Source organism: Gymnodraco acuticeps, unplaced genomic scaffold (assembly GCF_902827175.1).
Source record: "Gymnodraco acuticeps unplaced genomic scaffold, fGymAcu1.1, whole genome shotgun sequence".
Lineage (NCBI taxonomy): Eukaryota > Metazoa > Chordata > Actinopteri > Perciformes > Bathydraconidae > Gymnodraco > Gymnodraco acuticeps.
In genome coordinates this window covers 1,615,919-1,641,348 of record NW_022989947.1, presented here as the reverse complement: position 1 = coordinate 1,641,348, position 25,430 = coordinate 1,615,919, and the positions used below count along the sequence as shown (strand labels likewise).

At 40.4% G+C, this 25,430-nt stretch overlaps 3 protein-coding genes and 1 non-coding gene across 8 annotated transcripts in view; all 4 read left to right on the top strand.

Annotated features, from left to right (window-relative positions):
• Positions 1-15,024, top strand: part of ash1l (ash1 (absent, small, or homeotic)-like (Drosophila)) — a 31,345-nt gene extending 16,321 nt beyond the window's left edge. Inside the window, exons 11-27 of one of the 3 annotated variants that reach the window (XM_034210306.1) lie at positions 114-320; positions 453-599; positions 3,122-3,230; positions 3,329-3,478; positions 3,972-4,039; positions 4,411-4,562; positions 4,689-4,841; positions 5,269-5,323; positions 5,783-5,915; positions 7,150-7,404; positions 7,835-7,921; positions 8,029-8,119; positions 9,100-9,238; positions 9,395-9,567; positions 10,657-10,823; positions 11,392-11,899; positions 12,649-15,024. In XM_034210306.1, the coding sequence (XP_034066197.1) occupies positions 114-320; positions 453-599; positions 3,122-3,230; positions 3,329-3,478; positions 3,972-4,039; positions 4,411-4,562; positions 4,689-4,841; positions 5,269-5,323; positions 5,783-5,915; positions 7,150-7,404; positions 7,835-7,921; positions 8,029-8,119; positions 9,100-9,238; positions 9,395-9,567; positions 10,657-10,823; positions 11,392-11,899; positions 12,649-12,740 (2,686 nt within the window). In that variant the 3' untranslated portion in view covers positions 12,741-15,024. Of the gene's footprint in view, positions 1-113; positions 321-452; positions 600-3,121; positions 3,231-3,328; positions 3,479-3,971; positions 4,040-4,410; positions 4,578-4,688; positions 4,842-5,268; positions 5,324-5,782; positions 5,916-7,149; positions 7,405-7,834; positions 7,922-8,028; positions 8,120-9,099; positions 9,239-9,394; positions 9,568-10,656; positions 10,824-11,391; positions 11,900-12,648 lie in introns of all 3 variants that reach the window. The other 2 variants (XM_034210305.1, XM_034210307.1) reach the window with 2 other exon arrangements.
• Positions 15,025-15,717: 693 nt separating this feature from the next.
• On the top strand, positions 15,718-21,775 carry lrrc71 (leucine rich repeat containing 71). 3 transcript variants are annotated; one of them, XM_034210456.1, is made up of 17 exons: positions 15,718-15,855; positions 16,458-16,496; positions 16,568-16,699; positions 17,438-17,545; positions 17,824-17,899; positions 17,987-18,061; positions 18,204-18,272; positions 18,944-19,103; positions 19,182-19,265; positions 19,377-19,451; positions 19,648-19,713; positions 19,819-19,858; positions 19,948-20,021; positions 20,129-20,155; positions 20,234-20,348; positions 21,003-21,094; positions 21,583-21,775. In XM_034210456.1, the coding sequence occupies exons 1-17, from the start codon at positions 15,792-15,794 to the stop codon at positions 21,649-21,651; spliced, it is 1,365 nt and encodes a 454-aa protein (XP_034066347.1). In that variant the 5' UTR covers positions 15,718-15,791; the 3' UTR covers positions 21,652-21,775. The 3 variants fall into 3 exon arrangements, with proteins under 3 accessions (XP_034066347.1, XP_034066346.1, XP_034066344.1); XM_034210455.1 differs by having other exon boundaries at positions 20,231-20,348; XM_034210453.1 differs by having other exon boundaries at positions 20,228-20,348.
• Positions 21,776-23,054: 1,279 nt separating this feature from the next.
• Positions 23,055-25,403, top strand: rps27.1 (ribosomal protein S27). Its single transcript, XM_034210421.1, has 4 exons — positions 23,055-23,118; positions 23,738-23,846; positions 23,960-24,070; positions 25,177-25,403. Exons 1-4 carry the CDS (start codon positions 23,113-23,115, stop codon positions 25,203-25,205), a joined length of 255 nt encoding a protein of 84 aa, XP_034066312.1. The 5' UTR covers positions 23,055-23,112; the 3' UTR covers positions 25,206-25,403.
• On the top strand, positions 24,537-24,666 carry LOC117542694. Its single transcript, XR_004568470.1, has one exon. It is a non-coding gene; the product is annotated as a small nucleolar RNA SNORA35 (small nucleolar RNA).
• Positions 25,404-25,430: the final 27 nt, after the last annotated feature.

The following is a 25,430-nucleotide window of genomic DNA, read 5'->3' as shown; positions in this document are numbered from 1 at the left end:
TGATGAAGAAAGTCAATATGTGTTGGAGAGTGTTGTTGAGACATTGTTTGTTCGATAAAAGAAAGTAAACAGGGTATTAAGAGTCAGCCTCATTTCACTGCCTTTTCCCCCAGGATGAGTTTTGCTGAGTGCTCTCCCAGCACCTGTCCCTCTAATGATCAGTGTGACAACCAGCACATCCAGAGACACGACTGGGTTCAGTGTCTGGAGCGATTCCGGGCTGAAGGCAAGGGCTGGGGCATCCGCACCAAGGAGTCACTTTGCTCTGGACAGTTTATCATCGAGTACCTGGGAGAGGTGGTTAGCGAACAAGAGTTTAGGTGAGACAATCTTGTCACGTAGTCTACAATAAATTCTGTCTGTTTCTTCTCTATGTTCAGGACGTTATTTATCCTGCCATGGAAATCAATTCAAACCTCTTTTTTTTTATTTTCTCTCCCACCATATTTTAGGAGCCGTATGATGGAGCAGTACTTCGCCCACAGTGGCCAGTACTGTCTGAACCTGGATAGCGGCATGGTGATTGACAGCTACAGAATGGGCAATGAGGCGCGCTTCATCAACCACAGCTGTGAGCCCAACTGTGAGATGCAGAAGTGGTAGGTGTCGTGGCAGATTTAAACCAGTTCCCTCCTGATCTCCTTTTGTTGCTTTTGGGTTCTCTCACCAAAGCACATTTTTGACTAAACCCTTTAAAGAATGGGCATGTCCAAGTTGAGGACAGATAATTGAGCCAGACATGGTATGTACTTTACAGAGCAGATATGTACGCTGTAGCGGGCAAATACATTTGAACAGAATGTGTATATTCAAAGACATCTATGGATTGTGTTGCAGAGATATATCTATTGAAATTAGCATGCTGACTGATTAGCTCCAGCCTGTCCTGTCTTGTAATACCAATCGTGCTGCCCTGAGTCCAGAGAACGTGGAAGTAATACATCCTTTGACCTTTGCATTTGAATAGTTTAGTATCTAATAATAGTAGAGGTGACATGCAGCCCTATATCTTTGGAGTTCAAGGCCAGGTATTAAACATTGTGCTTTTTTAAATTCCAGCGTTGTTTACACCCATGTTTATTATCCTCTTCTTCCCTATCTTTGTTGGCTTATATCAGCGTATCTTGTTGTGTTACCTGTCAACTCAAAAAACAGCTCTGTGGCTTTAGTAGGGGTCCTAAAACTCCACAGGGAGTGTTTAAGGACTGTGAGGGACATCAACAGTCACACACAGTATATTCAAGAGGGAGTGATAAACAAGTGAAGCCGAGTCCTGCTCAGTTGTGAGAGTAGAGTGAGAAAGCTGATTGGAAAACGTTCCAGCTTGATAATTCAGCATTTCTTTTTCTAAATGCTTCCGCCACTTACGGTTAACGAACTGGAAAATACCAGCCTATTACCTAAATAGTTTCAGTTAATTGCTATTTGTTTGTGTGCCTGGTGATTTGTGTGAGCTGGGTAATTTCTTACTCAGTCTGTATGAGGCAAATGGAGGGAAAGTACCAGAAGGGGACGAAACGCTATGGATATTTTATCTGAAGTCGACTCTTCGCACATAATATCAAATAGTGGTTTCTGTATAGGTTACCTTGAGTTGTAATGAATCTTGTAGCTATAAATCATTGTGAGGGTTTATAGTTGTGTTAGATCCCCTCTATGTGGAAGCAATTCTATATTTAGACAATGTCTGAAGTTGTGTGCATTCATTAAGGTTAGCAATTGAACCACTTTACTTGAGATACAGATAAGTAGTGCATGTTTGCCAGTATTGGGTTGCCCTTGTTTGGGTATCTTATACAAGCTCTGATAGACGCGTGTAGCAGGTGCGCTTTAAATGACAAAGCTCTGACTTGAAACCCCAGCCTTATTATTGTGGTTGCGTGGGGATAATCTGATGAGATCACCTCAGTGAGTCTTTGCCAGTGTTCAGAGACCTAAATGGCTTAAATACCTTGTACTATGCCAAAACAATTCACTGGTTTCCTCAGGGATTGTTCTCTCAACACGGCTACATACCCTGCAATAGGAGACGTGGTTTGGCAGGCTTTTTCTGTGCCTGACTTTTATCAGTGAGACCTACTTTTTCTTTGTATTTAACCATTATGTTAAATGTCTGCAACATGTGTCAGGACAGTTAAAATGGTTAGAATGTGACAGCTAACAACCTCCAGGGAGCCAGAATACAACTGTACTCTCTGCCCTACAGCATAGGACTCATCTAGGACACTGTGTGTACTGTAGAGTGGCTGGGCTGAAATAAAAGACTCCACAAGGATGGAGGATTTTCAGCACAAAGCCTGACGAGTCATCCATCTTGTGACAGAAGAGAGATTACATGGAGCCGGGCCTTAGATACAGCTGTAGTGTCTGAAGACAATGCGCTGAACCAGCTTTTTACCCCATAGAAGGAATAAATTATCAAGTGGCTGGCGAACAGAATAGCCTGCTTTATTCTTAGAAGAATAGCGAAAAGCTGGAGGGAGCGCTGCTTTGGTTTGGAGAAGGGGGAAATAAGGGAGTATGAGGTGTTGCCAAATCGAGCAAATAAAAACCTGGCCAGTCCTCTTCTCCCTTTGTCCTGATTTTAAAATGCTCTGATTTAATTAGTTCTAACTGGGCCTGGTCAACATTGGTTAAACTTCTAAAAGCTGAACCCTCCTTTTTTAGACTTTGTAATTTTCTCCCTAGACAAAAAAGGATTAACCTGAAAACTATTAGATTTCCATTTCTTTAGTTTTTAAAGATGAATTGAATTTGTTCTGGTTCCTGTTGTTTATTAACACCGGGGAATGTGCTAGAAAGTCATTTCATTTTTATTACTTATCAATATATTTACTTCTATATAATGTCATCAATAAATTACTTTTCTAAACATAGTAAAATATGTATGTGCCTGCTAGATTTGCTTCTCTAACCAGCCAAAATAACATAACTATTGAGCAGCTCGTACAATTTGAACATGCAGCCATTTGCAGGTGTTTTAGATAGATCCAGTGATTTAAACCACTCAGACATTTTACGTCTTAATTGAACAAATCCCCTCATGCTTTATGGTTACCGATGAAATTCATCATGTGTATCCACGCAGCACCAACTCATTGCTTCTTCTTCTCTCTGTCAGGTCGGTGAATGGCGTTTACAGAATCGGTCTCTTTGCTCTGAAGGAGATCCCTCACGGCACTGAGCTCACCTATGATTACAACTTCCATTCCTTCAATACAGAAGAGCAGGTAAAACACCAGCGGCCATCTTTGAGCAGCTAATAGAACACACTTTTCATATTTCATTGCAGTACTCATTATAACTCTTTTTTTGGGGCATTCTACAGCAAGTGTGCGAGTGTGGCTCAGAGAGCTGTCGGGGCATCATCGGAGGGAAGAGCCAGCGAATCAACGGCCTGCCCCCAAAGGCGGGAGGGACGCGGCGGCTGGGCCGACTCAAGGAGAAGAGGAAGTCCAAACACCAGCTCAAAAAACGAGTGAGTGATCAATGTCAATAAAAATACTGAGAATGTGTGTTAATTACTTCTAATAGAGATTAGCAAAGACAACTTCATTTGTATTTCTAGAGAAAGCATGTTTTTTTTTTACCTACATGATAAAATGCTATAATGCTGTGCTTAGACTTGTCTTTAATTGAAACTATATCCTTTTGTTATGGTGCTGAAGGTGAAACTTGATAAAAGTGTTGCAGTGTTTTAAAATCAGGTGCAGTGTCGATGTAGGGCGTGGATGTGTGTGTGGGTCTCAGAGGGGCTCTTGGGGAGCCAGGTGTCTAAAAAAAGAAACTCAGTAAAGAAACTTTTGTATTAAGGTTGAAAGTTATGAACACAAATGTACAGTATCATGGTTATGAGGATGAATCATTCAAAGAAGTTCTCAAATTGTATTGAATTTGAAATAAAACCAGAATTACACACAGCGTAAGATTGAGCTAAGATTGGTCTTCATAAAACTTCTTTTTATCCTCAGGAGGAAGAGTCGAGTGACAGCAGCAAGTTTTACCCTCATCTCATGAAGCCCATGTCCAACAGGGAGCGGTAAGCACAAAAACAACAATACATAAGCAAAACTTTCTGAATGTAACTTTATTATTTTGGTTATATTTGGTATATATTCAGAGTTATGAATTTCACTGAAAGTAGACAATATGCTCACAAATATTTGCATTCTTAATCAGAAATGTAATGCAATCTATGAGAATAAAACAACCATTTGGTTACATTTCATTTATTGTAGTTAGTTTGCAACTTCAATAACCAAAAGGACTGCTGTGTATGCTTCTAGTCTCATTAGTTCCTTAACAGAATGGTTAACGGTGTATTTAAGCTCTAACGTGTGAGGTGTGAGTTGATGCTTGCACTCACAGACAGTGTTCTCACACTTCTGTCCTCTCTCCCTCACTCATCAGGAACTTTGTGCTGAAGCACCGAGTGTTTCTCCTGAGGAACTGGGAGAAGATGAGGGAGAAACAGGAGCTGCTGAAGAAAGAGGGCGAGAGAGATAGAGACTCCGGCAGCTTGTCTTTGTATACGCGCTGGGGAGCCGTCATCCGGGACGACGGTAATATTAAGTCAGGTGAGTTAAGTTTAGGGGCTCAGTTGCATCCTTTCTGAGCATGGAACTGAACCTTAAGCCATATGCAATGTAATAACGAATACATTAATAACGTTTGTGCCCTGTTTCTAGACGTGTTCCTGACGCAGTTCTCAGCCCTTCAGACGTCTCGCTCGGTACGAACGCGGAGACTGGCCGCCGCTGAGGAGAACACAGAGGTCACACGCACGGCTCGCCTCGCACACATCTTCAAGGAGATTTGTGACATGATCACCAGCTACAAGGGTAAGTGATTAAGGAGAAATATAGAGCATGTGACCACACTGGTGCTTGTGTAAGCATTTGCTGAACAACATCTTTGTCCTTTCCTATAAACTATTCTTATTAGTCTGACCTCTAGACGAATCTGAGGCCTCTAAACCACCCCTTTCAGCAGTTCTAATATTTAAATAAAGATATGATGTCCTAAATGCCAATGTTGAAATTGTAAAAAGTGCTTCTGTGTATTGTTTATTCCAGAAAGACTTGACACTGAAGAAAACAGATTTTCTTTGTGTTTTCTGTTGGCAATTATATGTCTTTCATTCATGCTGCTGCTTGTCTTGGCCAGGTCTTCCTTAAAAAGAGACTCTTCATTTCAAAAGGACTTTACTAGTGAAAAACCAATAATATAAAACATAGTTGAGGAATGTTATCCTTCTTTCTCCCTCAGATTCAGCCGGTCAGACACTTGCTGCTCCGCTGGTGAACCTCCCATCTAGGAAGAGGTAAGTGTGTGCGGACTTTTTCCTTCATAACTGTTTTCCAGACACTAGTGTTACTCTGTTATCCGCTCTGTCAGTTTGTAGCACCCACATAGAGTAACAGTTTGAATCTTTTGCCTCCCATTTCAGCCGTGACAGCCTGTGCTTTGATTCTTGTCCGCTACTGATAGTATCTGTATCAAAACAATAACAGCTCATTATGTCTCTTCGGCTACATGGTACTAATACTATCAGCGGCCTGTGTCGTTACTGTTTAAGCCACTGTGTGCACAACATTAAACCACCATGCAGCATGTGTGTTCATTTAGCAGGCTTGTTATGATGTCTATAAATAGTATAAATATAAAAACATGACACTGATATGATGGCACAACCGGCTGCCTATCTCTCTCAGACCAATCCAGTTTTAAATGTTTTTTGTAAATGAATACAGACATATCCCTCTTTTTTTTGTGCCATCAGGAACAGCCAGTACTATGAGAAGGTGTCCGACCCTCTGGACCTGAGCACCATCGAGAAGCAAATCCTCACCGGCCATTACAAGACGGTTGAAGCGTTCGACACAGACATGCTCAAAGTGTTCCGCAATGCTGAGGTAGGCAGGTGTGCCGACATTATGATCCCCTTCAATGTTTTTCGGTTACATTCATACAGTATGTGAGTACTTAAAGATACATTTGATCAATAAAACTGAACACCAAGTGCTTCATGGTATCTGGCATCCACAGTGCCTTTGCCTTTGAGCCATTAAAGCAGCAACTCAATCGTTTCTGAACCTTCAAAAACTGTTCCCTCAAAGCAGGAATTATTTTACACTTCCAACTGTCTTTCAGGAACTACATTCAGTCCCTGGTTTCTCACTTCAAAGCTCAGGTTTAAATTCCCATAAGAAATGTACAGTAAAAACACCCTGATGCTGAGGGATAAACCCACTGCCATTTGAAAAGGATCTATCAAACTAAACACTTAATCCATGTTGTGGATCTTCTCTGTCTTCAATCTGTCGGATTGGTGTCAACAATCATGAAAAGGATCGGTATTATGATTGCATGAAGGCTGCTGCCGTATCAGTCAATTCATCTCTCAATAACTCTTATCACAAAACCATTTGAGACTCTCGAGTTGATACCAGATTTCGGAGTACAACCGATTTGAAAAAGCCTCATCAAAATGAACGTTCAGTCTGTTCGTGTGCAGCTGTAACCCATTCTTCCTGTCTCACACACTAACACCTCCCGAGTGGGATATAGCTTCATGACTGCTGATGCTCTGCGCACACGCTGCAGGCCTGTTTGATTTACATCTGTATAGCTGAGCAGTTTAAACAAGTGCCACTTGAAACCTCTCAGAGGAGCTTACTCTTCCAGTCGGAGAAATCTGAAGTGGTAGTCTAAATTAGATTCCCCTTTGGTCCCAAGACCCTGTTTGCCAGATTGAGAAAAGCGTGAGGGGAATGTGGTTTATTGTTGAATTGAAAGCTGTGGCGTGAAGCATTGTCTTTGAAATGTTGGCAGCTGCAAAGACAGTTTTGAATGCATCCGTCTGTGTCAATGACCTTTGTTCTGCGAGAAATTGCTGTAGGCCTGCAGGCGGATCAGCTGAAAGTCTTGTATGAGTGACTGGAAAAGAAGGGTTTGATTTTTAGGGTAAAATGTGGATTCTTCTGCCTTTTTACATATGATGTATGTCATATCTTTAAGCTGGTAGTGAATGCTTTGTGTCAAAAATAAACGGATGTAATCATTATTTCCTGCAAATGTATTGTTTTGCCACAAAAATAAAAGAAAGCAGCTGCATTTATCACTCGTCTCTTTTTCCCCCCCCATCAGAAATATTACGGGAAGAAGTCGTCTGTGGGCCGGGACGTGTGTCGGCTGCGGAAAGCCTACTTCAGCGCTCGCCATGAAGCCGCCGTGCAGATCGATGAGATCGTGGGCGAGACCGCCAGCGAGGCCGACAGCTCGGACTCGCTGGAGCGTGACCACGGAGGGTCGGGGTCCCACGACAAGGACGACGACATCATCCGCTGCATCTGCGGAATGTACAAGGACGAGGGCCTCATGATCCAGTGTGAAAAGTGCATGGTAAGAAGCGCAAGTGGGTTGGAAATCGTTATTTACACTAGCTGAAAGGAAGATGGATTGCCCATCATATCTTTTTGTGTCACCGGCTGATAGGTTACACCTGTTTTCAGTGAGCGCTTTCTCTTGAGACTTCCCCTAACTAAGGAGTGCTTTGTCAAATAGATTTTCCAAAGCAGAGTGTGCACTCAGTCCTCCTGTGTGTCTTCTCTGCTATTTCTATTTCACATGGAGGGTTGCACATATTGATTGAAACTACCACAGTTTCAGATCTGTGTGGAGTTACAAATGTTTTTATCTGTGTTAGTAATACAGAATCAGAACATCACTGTGATTCTTGAGTGAGGCACTTTTAACACCAGCTGGGGAGTTATTAATTCAACTATCTATCTTGTGCTTTCCTGTGATCCAACCGTTGTTTCTCTCACTCCAGGTGTGGCAACACTTTGACTGCATGAGGCTGGAGACTGAGGTGGAGCACTACCTGTGTGAGCAGTGTGAACCTCGACCTGTAGACACGGTACGTCGCTCCCCCCTCCAAACAGCCATGATTGCTGTCCCTATCTGGGCCTAAATTATAGAACCTCTCTCATCTGTCCTCACCCATATGCCTTATTGTTGTCACAGGAAGTTCCCATGATACCCCAGCCCAGCTACGCCCAGGCCGGCTCTGTCTACTACATCTGCCTCCTTCGAGATGAACTGCTGCTACATCAAGGTAGAGAAACCAGAAGTCTTGAGCTAACAAAAGCCTGGAAAGGTCCAGTCTCTGTACTTTTAGAGTCCCATTAAAGGTTGCTGCTGACCTCCAGTCGTTTGTGTGAAAGTATACTTCAGGACCGCCTGACATGAGTGTTTATGTGGCCGATTAAATAACGCTTACCACAAGGATCTGGTAAAGTCCGGCACATTTCCTTCCATGGTCATAATGTCCAGTTTGGCTAAAACAGCAAATTTGGCAGGCATTAGGTCATTTTCTCTGTATTGCTAGTTTAAAAAGAAAAGTGCTTAATGACCCATTTTAGTGTACACACTACTCCCATGAAGAATATGAATAGAAGGAAACATCGGCCTCTTGTTATGGCTGATCTCTGTGGCGCACATGCACCACTTGTCAGGCCTTTTAATTGTTTATAGTTGTAGTGTAGTGTTGCAGCAGCCGCTCCACAAATGTCTGCAATGCATCCTGTTTCAGGTGCCCTGTGAAGTTTTCTTGTAAACAACCTACGTGATGTTTACATTGAGTGTTACTCACCCAAATGCCTTGTGTGTATACTTCAGGTCTAACAAACGTGTTTAATGCATTTCATATTTTAAACCCTGCGATGTTAATGTAAATGTTTTCTAGCCCGCAGGGTTTTCTTCCTTTTCTCGCACACTGATGCATTTCTTGGCCCATTCAAGAAACCTGTAGATCATTTGAATAGTTTGAAACCAATGGCAGTCCAGTAATTTAGTCAAGGCAATTCTAAATCATTTTATTATTTCAACGGTTTTTGTTTAAAGTGGCCATGAATTGCTTCACAAGTTTGAAGTAAATCTGATGATTTCTAGGTCATTTCTTTGCCGTTCAAACCCTCACATTTGGTAATAGTGTTATTGCACTGAGATGTTATACTCAGCCTATCAGCTGACCTTTGTACCAAGGAGTCACTTTTACCTTTGCAGACAAGTAACCTGTCAGTGTCTTGTGTGCAGGTGACTGTGCGTATCTGATGAGAGACAGCAGACGCACACCTGAGGGACAGCCGGTCAGACAGTCCTACCGTCTGTTGTCTCACGTGAACCGAGACAAACTCGACATATTCCGAATCGAGAAACTCTGGAAGAACGAAAAGTAAGTAAATCAGATTGTAGTATTCAACGACTATCGTGATATATTGTAGTTACCTTCCAGTGAGAACAGTCAGATACTGGTGGATTATTATTGTTCTGATCAAGTTGTACTACATCATTTTAATTTGTATTTTCTGTTTCTACTCACACTCTTAAGGGGTGAGAGGTTTGCCTTTGGCCACCACTACTTCCGACCTCACGAGACGCATCATTCTCCATCACGCCGCTTCTACCAGAACGAGTTGTTCCGCATGCCGCTCTACGAGATCGTCCCCCTGGAGTCAGTGGTGGCGACCTGCTGTGTCCTCGATCTCTACACTTACTGCAAAGGTGAGGGGAAACACGTGTGTGAACTCACATATGAATGGAGTTCTTTCAACAACTACCGCTTAGGTTTCCTTGTTACTCCAGTAAAGCTCTGTGAACTGTAAACAATATCCTATCTGTATCGGGTGCAAAGTGTGTGAGTATGAATATGAAGCATGACTTCAACAACAATCCCATTATGGCTCACTCAGCTCAGCTTAACTTTATTTATATAGCACCTTTCATACAATCATGCAGTCAAAAGTGCTTCACAGAGCAAACATAGAAATATTATAAAAGACAATGATGAAAAACGGACACAAATTAAATCAACAAGGCACCTTAGTTAAAAGTTAGGCTATAAAGGTTCTTTATAGTCTTTAAAGTTTTACTGTGTGTTTTTTCTTCTTCAATTTTGGTTATTTTAAAGCTGGTCTTCAATTTCATTTGAAGAGGCATTCAAAAATAAAGTCTCTTTTGCCCTCCGCTGAAAGGTTTTCTTCAGAAAAAGGAAAAGGGGGGGGGTCCCTCAGATCCTCAGGCGGACTGTTCCAGAGACTCAGTGGCTTAATGCTGAATCCCCATGCCTTTTTGTTTCAAATCTGTGGGACAGGAAGGAGTCCGGCTGCAGAGCGACTTGAGGCTTAACGCTGACAAATGTACAAATATTTTCTAATGACAAACTAGATTCAAGATTCAAGGGTTTTATAATCATGTGCACAGTAGCTACAGTGTAGTTATATTAATGAAAACCGTAGGTCCCGAGCTCCTCCAACAATGCAACGTATTATATAAAGGACATAAGACAACGAAATAACCATAATAATAATACAAAGATGAAGATAAAAATTGTGCAAATGAAACGGCGTACGATACATTTGAATAAAACTGTGCAGTTGAAAGAAACATCATGTAAGGTTAAATATTGTACAGTGAAATACAATGAAAATGTATTTAAAATAATGTGGGTTAAAATAATGTGGGTTATGGAGGCACTTAAAAGTGCTCAGGCGTTTAGCAGTCTTATTGTGGAATGAAACTGTCCCTGAGTATGGTGGTTTGACGTAAACTACAACGGTTCCTGGCTAATCCAAAGTGTGTTCCTTCCTACAGGACGGCCGAAGAACGTGAAAGAGCAGGACGTGTACATCTGTGATTACCGCTTGGACAAGTCGGCTCACCTGTTCTACAAAATCCATCGCAACCGCTACCCAGTTTGCACCAAGCCATATGCCTTCAACCACTTCCCCAAGCGACTGGCGCCCAAGAGGGACTTCTCGGTGAGAGTGGCGGGGTCTGGGCAGGGTGGGCTGCTGGGATTTGTTACTGATTTATAAACACTGAAAGATATTTTAAGAGTGGAGATAACATTACAGCCCGAGGCACAGTTTCCTCTTCCTCCTCACCTCCTCTTGCTCAGTGTTTAGGGCAGGCAGAGGTGGAGCCAACCAGAAACAAACGAGAGAGACTAGAGGTTTTCATATAATCACATCAAAATATATGGGGACTGTTGAGTGTAGGAATGTACATTTTTGTGGCTAATTATTCCAATTCTGAATTGTAATAATAACAGACTTGAGAAGAGGTTATAGCATTACATGCAACTTTCAATACTAACAGCAGTTCAGTTACACTGTAAAGCTTTTCAGGGGATTTCCTAAGTTCTGTTTAGTTTTGTTAGTTTTTCCTTCATGGACAGCATGCTCTCGTTTGTTCAGGTTTCTCAGGTCATTGTAACAGAGACTTAAATAAAAATGGCCAATACCGCTCTGTTTTTAACCTAACCATCTGAAACCAGTCATCTCAATCAAGCCATGATTAATAATTCTTATTCCGACATTTTTGCAGCCTCACTACGTTCCTGACAACTACAAGAGGGCCGGGGGCCGCTCTGCGTGGAAGAGCGAACAACCCAAAGGCCCCGGAGGCTGCGAGGACGACGGCTCTTCCTGCGACCGGGGAGAAGACTTCCCCCCCGAGGCTGAGGAGGGGAGAGGGGGGGAGGAGGACGACACGGACCTGAATCCAGAAGACGCTGAAGCTCTTTCAGCCAAGCCCAGGGGAGCGGAACGGCAGGGGGAGGGCGACGAAGACGAAGATGAAGATGATGAAGACGACGACGACGAGGAAGAAGAGGAAGGGCAGGTGTCTGAAGAGCGCAAGGATTTGGAGGACAATTCTGCAGAGAGGATAGGGGAGATGATCGAAATGCCGTCGTCCTCTGCCTCCTCCCCGCTGCACCACCCGGTGCTGGGCAGGAGGGAGGCCCAGAGGGATCGGCTCAATAAAATCCTGCTGGACCTGCTGCACAAAACTCCCAGCAAGAATGGTGAGGAAGCGGGATCAAAGGAGGGGGGTAGGTCAACTGATTATTTAAGGTTCATGTTCAAATAAACGGTCCATGATCGGGAGTGGGGGATGAGGACGAAGCAGCACGGACTTAGCTGTTGTTCATATTTTTGTTAAACTCTTTTCAGTTATCATCTAACAGATGGCCACCTCCGTTTTCCGATCAGCTGCTTCGTCCAAGTCCCATGCTCCCATGCAGTGTTTCAGTCTGGTGTTTCTTTGCTTCAATCTGCTGAAAGCGTTTAATTAAAGGCTAACTTGTAACACTCATTCAGGGAGCTCTTGCAAAAACCCAACACACAGAGTGGAAAAACGCAAGGCACTTAGCAACGCAAAAGCAGCGAGTGAAAGCCTGTCACATTTATTGAAAACTATTTCAAAAAGCCCTCCGTTTGATCGGACTCTGATCCTGCAGCAGCCTCACATAAAGCAACTGCAGGAAAATGCTGAATAAGCTCTTTCTGATAAAGCTTGACAAAGGACATAACAGGTTTCACTTTGAATTTGTGATTTAATAGTAAGAACAACAACAAAAGAACATACCAAGACTTCAAAAGACTTAAGTTGTTTCATTTAGAGGGTGACAAACCTTTTTGGAGGCCATTTCTGTCTTCCACTTTATTTTGCACTTTGAAGCTTAATGCATCAGTAATAGAATCGACACCAATTGCCTACTCTTAGCATTGCTTTAAAACCCTATGTCAGCTATTTCTCTCCAAGCTCTTAATCCCCTCCCTCTTTTTGTTCTTCCAACAGCCATAGATATCAGTTATCTCCTGGAGGAGGGCGCGGGGCGGCGGATGCGGCGACGGACGCTCGGATTCGGGGATTTCGTGTACAGAAAATAACATTGCTACGTGCCTGTCAAGCACTCTGCCTTTCACTGTTGTGAGCGAGGGGCAGAACATGGAGAGACAGCGAGAAAGGGAAATGCAGCATTGTTGGTTCGACCATTAAGGACCACAATGCATCCCTGTGGGCGTCCTCCAGTCTACCTCTTCCAAGACTGTCCTCTCAACTCCGAGAGGCCGGGGGGGGTTTGGAGGCGCTGCTGACTCCGTGGCAACTTCAGCTTTTCAAGAGTTCTAAAGGAGCACGAAGAGAGAGCTGACCCAGACTTCTTGCTTATTTAAGTAGTATGATGCAAAACCTGTTTTTTAAAAATATAAACATGGGAGAAACAACCCATGCACTTACATGCATTGCATATTACAGACAGATGAGTGCCCCTATCAAGCATCAGAAATGAGACAAGTGGTACTGAATAGGGATGAATGGATGGTTTGAGTCAGTGGGGATGTGAATGCTGGAGAATTGTTCCCCCTAGTGGGACCTAGCTGCAATGACAAATTCTACAGATGAGAGAAGATCAGCACCGCGGGGCAGAATGGCATAGGAGAAATGTAAATTGAGCAGTGTGCTCAGATGCTGCTCATGAGAAAGAGAACGAGGGTGGTGAACTGCACTTTTGGTACCATGGATTTTGCGAAGCTCAGTGTAATGTATCTATAATGAAAACAGACTAACACTATCACAGCATTGGATGATGCAGTCTGAAAAACAAGCGCGTTCAAAAGTCTATTATCTTTTTCCTGTTATACTGTAGTAACTCATTTAGGAACAGAGGAGAGGTGTGTTTTAGAGCAAAGGGAGGGGGGGGAGCATTGAGTGTGCGCTTTTGTCGGTCAAAGTGTCTTGTTGAGGTTTTTAATTTTAATCTTTAATTTTCTCGCGAGGCAGTCAGCTTCACTCTTTTTGAAGTAACATAATTCACCAGCTTAACTAAATCAGGCGTTTCGGGGAGACACCGGCTTCAACTGTAACGCCTTACACAGCCGTGCTCTCCGACTGCCTTGTGTGCGAGTGCGTGCGTATACACTCACTGTGTGTCTGTAATCTGCCAGATTTCTTGAAGATATACCTTTTTAAAAACAAAAGAAAAAAAAATAAGGGCTCGATGGCAATTAACAGTTTTAAGAAAACTATGGAAAACAATACTTAACATAAAATGTATCGTGATGGTCATATTTTCTTATATTCTGTAAGACGGGTGGGGCGGTGTATAATGTATATTGGGAGGGGAAGGGACTTAAGATCTTTTTTTGTCTTTAATAGACTATGTTCCTTGTTGCCATGGAGAATGTTTAAAAAAGAAATTGTGATATTTGATGAGATTTCTTTCCCCCCCTAATGCCTCTGCTAGAAAGGGACAACCTGCAATGTCCCAGTGCGGTTAACTGACAGAAGAGAGGGGGGGGGGGGGGACAGGAAGCTGTACAGTGCCAAGTTCTGTAAATATACACACTTTACATTGAAGAGTGTCTCCAAAAGCAATATCTTGAAAAGCGGATTTTGTTTATTATTGTACTGTACAGGACACAGCCCTAAATGTATTATGATTATTATATTAATGATAATATTATACTTTTCTTCCGTTTGTATTACTATAATGAAGACACTTAAGCTTGGAGGAAAATGATTTTTTTTAATATCCAGAAACCTCACAGTAACTGTCCTGACGACTAAAAAGAGGAAGCTGACTTTTCGTTGCCTATAAATGAAATTCAACTATGTACTGCATGAGCGGGAAGAATGTCATCGGACACAGAAGGCATCGGGACAGTGAATCAGCAAAGACACCTTTGTCACTGAATATTGTTAATAATATTACTTTTTAAGGAGAGCGTACTCCTTGTATTTTGCTGCAAAGTGTTGAACACTAAAAAAACAAACCAACATAAAAATGTTATGATATTTTTAAAACGGTGACGGAAACAAAAGTAAAGCTGTCAGCCCGATATCATGTTATTATTTTTTGTTTTACTTTCAAATAGGAAATGGTTCCGTTTTGTGATAGCGGTCATATATGATGCTTGTTCTTGTATTTGTGCGTTTTGTGTGATTTGTTTAGTTATTTTTAGATAATCACAAAATAAGATGCAAGCATTGTAAATGGCAGACTGGCGGACATTTTGTGATGTGTACAGTTTGTCAAAAAACTTCTTCCACTCGTTTAAAAGTTTGTAATTATGATTCTTAAGTCATGAAAAATGCTGTTGGTTTTTACTTTTGTTTTATATTTGTTTTTTTGTTTGTTTTTTTAATAAAAAGCACTACATTATTGTGAACATACTTTATGTTGTCTTTGCTCATATATTCCTTATTTATTATGACTATAGGAATCACTCAAACTAAATTATTGTTTTCAACATTGTTCAAACAAGTCATTTACAAAAGTTGAGATGTTAAAAGTAGTAAAAATGTTATATTAAAATAAATCAAATAAGTCATTCAAAACAGTAGTATGTTGAGAAAGAAAAAACGTGTTAATGTGGAAATATAAAACTAGATTTAATAATCTTCAGTGTTTTGTTTATTACTGATGTGATATTGAGAAGAAATGTACTATAATTGTATCCTTAAATGAGGTTTTAATGGAATTAATGACATGCAATGTATCTTATTTAAAGGATAAAGACAATAAGCCTTGCCAAAAGACTGGGCTCTGCTAAATTAAACAAACAATAGAAAAGTATTAATCATAATATATTATTTCGACTGCAGTCAAAAGTATTTTATACAGATTAGATTAGTCTCTTGGCTGATGGACCAGTTGACTCTCTCACTGTTATGGTACCTAAATGTATATTAAACTCTCGTCATATTATCATTGTAAGACGACGTTAGAGATAAATAGAGGACATCCGTGATGAATTTGTTCTAAATACGAACGCTTAGAAAAAGCTCTAATACCTCGCTTTAAATCTCGCGAGAAATCCAACAGGTCGAGTTGGTTACCGTGGTAACACCAATGACGCCCAGGCGTTCATTAGCTAGCTGATAGCAGTACAGCGACGTTATCTGACGATGTAACTATATTCTGACAATAAAACACAGCAATGTCGAGAAAGAGACAAAAAGAGAAACCAGACAAGGCCAATGCTGAGGACGAGAAAACTACAGGTTAGAACAGCTTTCATCAACGTTTCCAGCTCCTTCTGTCAATGAGGCAACTCTTGAATATTATGAATCTGCCTACGTTTTTAATGATGATATAATCATAGTAGCCTATAGTACTATAATGTGTATACATTTGTAATTTCATTAGGCTACCTATTAAGCGCTTTGAGCACCAGGAAAAGCGCTTTATAAATGTAATGTATTATTATTATTATATTTAACCTAAAGTTTGGGATTTCATTTTGAAATCTTGGGATTAAACAGCTTTTACAGAAACTTTCAGAAGAAACATTTCAGTTTTAACTGGACAGGCAATATATGAAAAACTGATCTGAAAAGGAACTAAAACTGAAAATACGGTCAATAAAATAAAAAAATGCATGTTAAGGTCCAGAATTGAAAGTTTCTTATGTACTAACAAAAGTGTGAGCAGCAGAATTGACTCCTGCAGTATCAAAAGGCAAAGGCTACTATAATGAAACGTTTGCTGAATCTTATTATAAGGCACACTCTTAATCACAAGCATTTTATATCTGCTGAGGTAACAACGTGCTTCATTAAAAATGAGAAAGCGATGTAAACTATGAACTTTCTGTTGTTTTTAGGTGCAACTCCAATTGAAAAACTGCCTACTCAGACCTTTGGTAAGTATCAGACTGTTTTATTAACTGGTTGAGAGTTGCGTGGTCAGTGCTTTAAACCTTCTCACCCATAGATGAATATCAGTGCTCGGGCCATGTGGAGGTGGACTTCCATTGTCTTTGTACTCTTCTGGACATGAAGGATATCCCAGCTGTCAGCACGAAGCCCCCATCCTCCCCTACTGACACTGAAGGAGGGGACAAAGGTAAACCTGATTTAAACGCCTGGCAAATGCATACTAATACTACTATTAGGTTGTACCTTGCATAAATCAAGTGTTAATATTTCCTTTCAATTGCAGGAATGTTTGATCACTACAGTACATCTAATGTCTTTAACAAATGTGAATCGATGTTATTTAAATCAACAAATATTACTCTGTATTAATTCAAATCAGTATTACTGAACAGGCCTAACAGGCACAGGCACATGGGCCCCAACATGTTTTGGATCCCTTGCCTTCACCCGACATACTGTATGTCACTAAAACTGATACTTAAAAGGACCACAAAGGAACATAACACTGCTGGATAGGGAAACAAACAGACTATTCAAGGGACAACACAACCACAAGAGACACAAAACAATGAGACTCAAAATGACTGCAATGACTACAATTCAGACTAAGAGTAAAAAACAAAGAGAAAAATAGAAACAACAATGTCCATAACCTCTTGCATGTCTGTGCCCAAGGGACCATTGTTTCAAAGTCCGTCAATGTTTCTCGTTGACTGTCCTTTGAACATGATCTAAGTTTTGAACAGACCCTTAAATTAGCAATCAAGAAATACCACCCATATATAATCTAAAAATGTAGTTACACTGGAAAAAGCACTTCACTGATCATTATGGGATGTCAAAATGAACACGTATTGTCTTTTTTTATAATCTCAGTTTCAGCTCACTAGTTAAATGTCAACATTAAATTAAATATTCTCTTCAGAGGACAGTCAGTTGGAGTCCAATGCTGAACCGTGCTGGTCCAAGCCGTGCCTCCAGGTGGAGCTGGAGGAGGAAGACCCCCTCCGTGCCAAGTACCTGAAGGTTTCTGGTAAGAATGAGATTGAATCTTAGATTTGCATCTAAATTAATTAATATATTGTGTCCTTTCCTTTTTCTTAACTTTCCCCTAAGCTTCCAACCACATTTAACTTCATTTATTTATTTTTACAATATTATTATTTTTTATTATGTATCATAGCTTTTAAAAAACAATCTCTAAATCAGTGATATACAGTACAAATATAATAATAATAACTTATTTATGTTCCATTATATACTGCTTAATTTTGGAGAACACACAATATAATCTGTGTGTAATACACACAGGGTGGAAGGTGGATGAGCGTATTGCCAGAGTGCTACAGAAGATGCTCCTCTCCCTGAGCAAGCTGCAGAGCCTTCAGTGAGTAATGAGCGCACTCTTAATACAGGGAGCAGGGTTACAGCTGTCACTGTTTTTGTTTGTGTAATCTTGTCCTCTGTGTGGCAGCTTTTGGCAGGCGGGGCTGACAGATCCAATGGTAATCTCTCTCGTGAACACAATATCACTGTGCTCCAACCTCAGGTGAGCGGATTCTGCTGTCAATCACTCTGTGGGACTTCTGTAGAGAGGAATGTTGTAGAGCTGCAGAGAAAATGACAACAAAGTATGTTTAACATTACCAGTCAGACACTGAGGGTTACTGACACTTCCTGTTTCAAATTAGGGATGTGACACTGGAGGGAAACCATCTTCCAGAACAGAGCTACCACCTTCTCCTCTGTGAAGACAGTGTGTGAGTTACCAAGCAGATACATAAGACAAGCACTGATCTGATACTTTCAATCCTGAATCCCATACCAAATACCGGCTATTGATGCAATCCTAGTGTTTCATCATTCATTATTATTTCATCGCCTCACTGTGTGGAAGATTCTTTTATGTTCAAGGCAACACCAGGCTTGGCTCAAACATTGCCTTTATAGAAATATAAAGATGGATATGGATGAAGTGAATTGTTATTTATTATTAAAATGATAAATTATGCACCAACAACCTGGTAAAAATATATTTAAAATCAACAGAAATTCCATTAAAAGTCTAAACCTTTTGAATGAAGCTCCTTCAGCTATGCGGTCGATCAATGTGCTGATTACTTGCTATGCCACCTTTGCTCACTGTACATTGTATACTGTACATTTCCCTGCTGCGGGACTAATTATATAATATTGATTCTGATACACATGTTATCAGACCCTTTTATAACCCGCTATTGATCCCGCTATTAAGGTAGATATCGGCATTATACCATATATACTATGTAGGCCTATTAGTATCGGATCGATGCATTCCTCACATTGTAGTTCGGAACATTGCCAATATATACAAAAACGTATATCTGCATTTACAAACACACATAGTAGCACCAACATGCCTGGTCTCACGTTGTGTGTTTCTTTGGTCCAGCCTCACCCACTTGTCCCTGAGAAATAACCGGATAGGAGATGAGGGCGCTCGTCTGATTGGGTCGGCTCTCTCAACAACCAGATCTGCTAACAAGAACCTTGTGTCACTCAACCTGGCCTTCAATGCTATAGGAGATGCAGGCGCTACACATATCGCACAGGTATAAACCAGACATTACTTCATATTTAACCAGTTCCTTCATGATGGCTGAGGTGTTGTCTTCCTGTTTGTCTCTCAGGGCCTGCGGTTCAATCGAGCTTTGTTGGTTCTCTCACTGTCCAACAATCAGATTGGAGACTCAGGAGCGGCTCATCTGGCAGAGGTATCCATTTACATGTTGGATTTTAACCTGGGACACAACACGTTAATTCAGTGGTTTTCAAATGAATAATGTAATTTCATTAACTGGCACTCCTTAACCACCTGTTTTCAGATACTGGTCGAGTTCCCTCTCACTCATGAAGAAGTTGTGGATAGGAGAAAGATGCTTCTGGAGAGAACTCAGACTGTAAGTGAAGAAATGTCTAACATTAATGCCAAACACATAAAATAAATGTTAAGTATCAAAGTGTCCTGTAAAGATAAGTAAGGACTGACAAACATTACTCATCATGTTCTTGTTTCAAATGTTTTTAAAAGGTTCTCACAAGCATAGAAGTGCAAGTTCATTCAAAACAAACATACATTGAAGTTTATTTTTGCAGTCATGTGAGCAGCCTGCAGAGCAACTTCCCTTGGTAGCCAGTTCACTGAGCAAAGGCAAAAAAAAGGTAACACGCCAATAAACTGTGTATAACAGACTGCAAAAAGTAATATATGGTGCAACTAATATCCATAAAATGTGACTAGTAATCTTGAGATCTTTTAACTTGCAGGAAGCATCCAAAAAAGAGGACAAGGCGTCTCACAAGAAATGTAACGGCCTCCGTCTCAGATAATCAAAAACGTATTTTATTTTCCTGACGGCTTATCTTTTCACTGCTGTCTCTTTAAATCTCTCCCAGCTTCTGATGCGAAGGTGTCTCAAAGTAAAGGTGCCAAGCAGAGTGGCAAAGAGAAGCAACTCGCTGCACAGGAGGTACCAGAGACATGCTTTCTGAATCTGCATACAAGCAACCATGAGGATATACACACAAACAGTAGTTTTGAAAATTCAGTGCTATTGTTTTTATTTTTTCCCTGCAGGATAAATCAAATACTGCCCTGAATAAGGTTTGGCGTAATTTTCTGTTAAGCTAACACTGTGTTGTCATGCACTTGTTAACTCCTGTCTCTCTCCTCCAGCAGCAGCAGCAGGTAGAGTGTGAGGAGGTGGAGAACCCCCTGCTGGATCAGTCGGTGCAGCACAGGGACGGGGAGATCATTCTGCCTGGAAACACCACTCTCTCCTCCCTGAACCTGGCAGGTCAGTCACTGTGGAGCAACATGTACATCAAAGATACCAGGAGAGGGGGAGTTTCAAATGTGTCTTTCACAAAAACTCTTTTATAGTTTTGTTTGAAGGCATTCACAATATCAAAACACAATATCAAAACATGTACAGTGTCAAAATAATTATACAATATATATATATATACATCTCAAAACAATTGTAAAAAATGCATTTTAACTTTGTATTGTATGGAAGCATACAAAGACAATAGCAACAATAACCTTACAATTAAAACCAAGCCATTAACAGACGTTTTTTTTTAAGAGGCGCTGGATTATTTTGACTATTTTATAATTTTTGTAATAATAACATGATATTAACATTTGATCTAATAAAAATCACCGTTTAATATCCCCCTATTATATATAATATTTTGCCTTCTTTATTGTACATTTTTAAAGAAATAATGTTAGCAAAGGTATCGTACTTGCTAGTCGTTAAATGGCAGCTACTTCTGTGGGGCTCTGAGGAAAATTAATTATGAAAAGTAACATTGAGATTTTAATAAAATGTCACGGTGTGTGTGTGTGTGTGTGTGTGTGTGTGTGTGTGTGTGTGTGTGTGTGTGTGTGTGTGTGTGTGTGTGTGTGTGTGTGTGTGTGTGTGTGTGTGTGTTTTTTTTTGTAGGAAACAGAATTACAGAGAAATCGCTGCCTTTATTCCTGAAATCTTTAGAGAAGCAGGGTGAGGGAGGAGGCCTGCTGCGTCTCTGTCTGCAGGTGAGAGTCTCAAGCCAATAGTGTGTGTGTGTGTGTGTGTGTGTGTGTGTGTGTGTGTGTGTGTGTGTGTGTGTGTGTGTGTGTGTGTGTGTGTGTGTGTGAATCTAAGCGGTTAAGGCATTTGAGGTAGGATATGTATGTATAACTCCTGTACTTACATTTGTGTACTTTGAGTTGGTTTAACATGCTTAGAAATCAGTGTTGTAATGTAAATGATAATTCTGTGATCTGTTTTTTTCAAAACACAATTGTTGTAATTTAACAAAAATACATAATTGTTTTTGTCCCCGAACGAGTGCCTTGTTTTATAGTCCTTCTATTGAAGAATCATAATATAGTTTGCTTGATTCTTTCAATAGACAACATATTAGCTTTTTCTCTCGGTGTGTCAATGACTTGCATTTAATACACAACCACCACCATGCTCTATGGAATAGACAGTGTTTTTTGAAGCGATTTTGTATAATGATTTCTGATCCGTCTTTCAGAGAAACCGCTTCCCAGCAGATTGTGAGTGTTATGTGAAGATAAAAGAACTGATGACACTCACAGCATAACACAGCTCTGAGCAGACAGAAGAGGAGGAACAGCGGGCATTCTCATCCAACATACCTTTATATACACTCTTTATTTGCTAAATAACAATAAAAACACTGTGTCCTCTGCTGTGAGGTGAACAAATGGATGTAATAACAGTAGCAATCTTGTGGAACATTAAAATCCAGATGCTTTGCACAGGACTCTAATCAACACCCTGTTTACAGACCAGTTTTACTGCTTTGTTTTGCTCACACTCAAATGTACACCAAGGACAAAAACTGAGAACAGCAGAGTATCAAGTACTTCAATTAAATAAGTATTGCTTTTATATCTCACAGTTATCAGCCTGCGTTACAACACTTGCTGATTTATCTACCCCAGACTGCCCCAATTTATTTTAAATGTGGCTGGTGTTTTAAGGGTGTTGGTGTCAAAGTTACTGTCTTTTCCATATGAAACTTGCTTTTTGTGTTTTTACGGGGTTTCACGGTTGAACTACAGTAAATAAACGGCAAAACACAGGCAATTTCATACTAATAAGAAGAGAGAACATTTACTATAGGCTGCTGAGAGCCCTACATTTGAACAGAAGAGATATATATTTTTCATAGAACTACAGTATTAATACCATCCCCCATATTTTACATTGGAGTTAATCTCTGAAGGGATAGTTAAATTACCTGCACAAATAAATACATTGAACCAGAACTTTAGATACACATATAGGCTTGTTGGTATATTGTATATTGTAAAGAGGTGTTGAAACCCCCAGAACCTAGTGTGGTTATTCAGTTAAATATCTGATACCTACAAAAATGTTTGTCCGCTGCCACCAGGGGGGCCCTCAAAGAAAAAATACATTGTTGCAAGTTGTATGTTTATTGTGTGTTTTAATACAAGTGCTTTAACACCAGTGGTGGATGAAGTACTCAGATGTTTTACTTAAGTAAAAGTAGCAGTATAAATACACAGTTACAACTTATGAATGTAGTGAAGTAACAATTATACAGTAGCTTAAATGTAAATACTCTAATAAAGTCAATAACTTTAAAATTGTACTTATTTACCTGTGACTTCTTATACCCACTTTTTTTTTTTTTTACAAATAAAATTTGCTCCTTCAGATATGTTCGTTATATTCGTAATTATTGTTTCATGTAAAGTGTTAAATAATTATTTTCAATGCGATCAACTAAAGTATATATTTTTATCTATACAATGTACTACATTGTATAGATAAATATATACATATCTACATTAAATGTAGTATACGAATAGGAGTGAACCATGGATGTATTATAAGAACGGAGTGAACACATGGATGTATAATGAACAGGTTGGAGTTTGGACCTCACCAATATGGCCGCTTCGTGCTCAGAACTTCGTCACATCCGGCTTCTGCTCAAAGTGAACCATCGATATCAACCCGTCGCTTCCGGTAATGCCTCCTTTTCGGCAGCGGCTATTTCCTCGCCAACATGCCAGTGAGTATCCACAGGGCGGTGTACAATGACATTTATACCATTTAATGGAGTGTTGGAGAGCAACCACACGGCTCAATGTTAACGTAAATAGTTAGCGATTCGACTAGTGTCGATTCCAGAGGGTTTCGTTGTATTTTGGTCCCAGAATTACTCAAATACTTATCCACATTTGAGCGCATTGCGAGCGCATTGTGAAACAAGATGGCTGCGCACACATCGCAAACATGGAGCCAGTTCTACGGAGGGTCTGAGCGGGCGTATAACCCTGACAGATTAACACTAACAGCCGCAATATCCTCCCACTTTGTTGTTAGAGTGTTGACTTAATAAATGTAACATTGATCCTACGTTTATGGAGAAAACCCCGCGATTTATGTGATTACGTAGCCTATAGTAATCCAAGTAATGTAGGCCAGCCGAGCAGCCTACATAGCTTAGCCTGTATAGCAGCACAAAACACCGCTAATGTTAAAGTTATCAGGTGTTATTTCAGGAAAGGAGTATATTTAAATGCAGATTGTTTATCTTTTCAGCTGAGAAATTATTTTATCTACAATAATAATTTACATTGACAAACCATTAACCTTCATTCATGTTCCCCTCTTTCTTATCAATTTAGCTCGCAAAAGACTTGTTGCATCCATCCCCTGAGGAGGAGAAGAGGACGCACAAGAAGAAACGTCTTGTACAGAGTCCCAACTCTTACTTCATGGATGTGAAATGTCCAGGTACAGTTTTCTCCATGCAGATTCACCTCAGCAGACTAGCACCGCTTCTGCATTGTCAATATGTGTCAACATGCCTTTGTTTTGAAGTAAAATACCTGTCTGTTTTCTTCCAGGTTGCTACAAGATCACGACTGTGTTCAGCCATGCTCAGACAGTCGTGCTGTGTGTTGGTTGCTCCACAGTCCTGTGTCAGCCCACTGGAGGCAAAGCACGTCTCACAGAGGGTCAGTACTTGCAATATTAACATCCTACACAATAATATTATATATAATATTTACCTGCATTTTCGGACGTTAATTAAAAAAACATTTGTTTTTAAGGAGATGTAAATATGTTTATTTTTGTGCAGAGCAATATCTCATACATTTGTTAGTTTGCTGAAGTACTATATATGTCCTCTAGGAACTCAAAATGTATAATCACCAGCTTGTGCAGTATTCATTTATTGATGTTATCATGTGACAGGAGTTATTTACTATTTGATTCAGATGCTGATACTGTGAAGGATGGGCAATCAAGTGTTTATAGCTTGTTGCTCATGATGGAAATTGCTATAACTTGTAACTCAGCTGTATGAGTGGCAACATTTCTAACAGTTTTGAGGTTGACATTTGGCTGGCTCTTCAGGCCCTGAATAGGGGATATTGATATGAATTGTGCTTTTATTGGACACATTTTGAAGCTTCTTTGACGCACTGCCAAGTGACTGGACTTCCCTTACCGTGGTCTTCCAATCTCATTCCAGTGCCAGATCAACCTCGGTTTGCAGAAGGGCTGAGCTAGACCACTGGCTCCCTCCTTTCGAAGGCTGAGAACACATAGCGACCTTTTAGCTACTGCAGTGTTGGGCTAACAGATATTTTTCAATTAAGCTTTAAGTCTATAATATATAACAAAGATGACTCAAATGTTTTAATAATTAAAAAGCCAAAAATATTATCAGATTATTAAAAGCTGGAAATCTCTTTGAAACTGGAAACAGCTTTTTTTTTTTCTGCATTCTTGACAATTATTCGGTTATCAAAATGGCTGTGAATATTTGTTTCCATCAATGCACTAATTGCAGTCTACATCAAGGTATAAAGATAAATCTAACGGATACGTTTCAAAATGTTTGGCGGTTAACTTGATGAATTCATCCTCAGCTCTAGACTGTTGTCAGTCCTGCTGTCAAAGCTTCCTCTTTGAGCTGGTGTAGCATCAGCCAGTATCGCTCCTCACTGGGGAGTGGGGACAACCTTATCAGTCACATGATGTGAAAACGATGACTGTGTTATTCCTGTACTGTACAGCTTCTCTTTTGTCTCACCCTCTTTGTCTCCTCTCGCAGGGTGCTCATTCAGGAGGAAGCAGCACTAGCTGCTCTCTGAGCTGAAGGGGAGAGGAGGGGATGGACCGGTTGATATCAGCACCACTCAACGATCTGATCTGAACCAGACCTGGAGACAGACTGGACAGCAGAGGTTTTCCACTGTTCATGTCGAACGATAGGTTTTTGCTGTTACTCCACCCTCCAACCCTGTCTCTCTTAATAAAATATTGTTTTGGCTAAATGAATGGTTTCTATGGTTTATGAATTGTTTG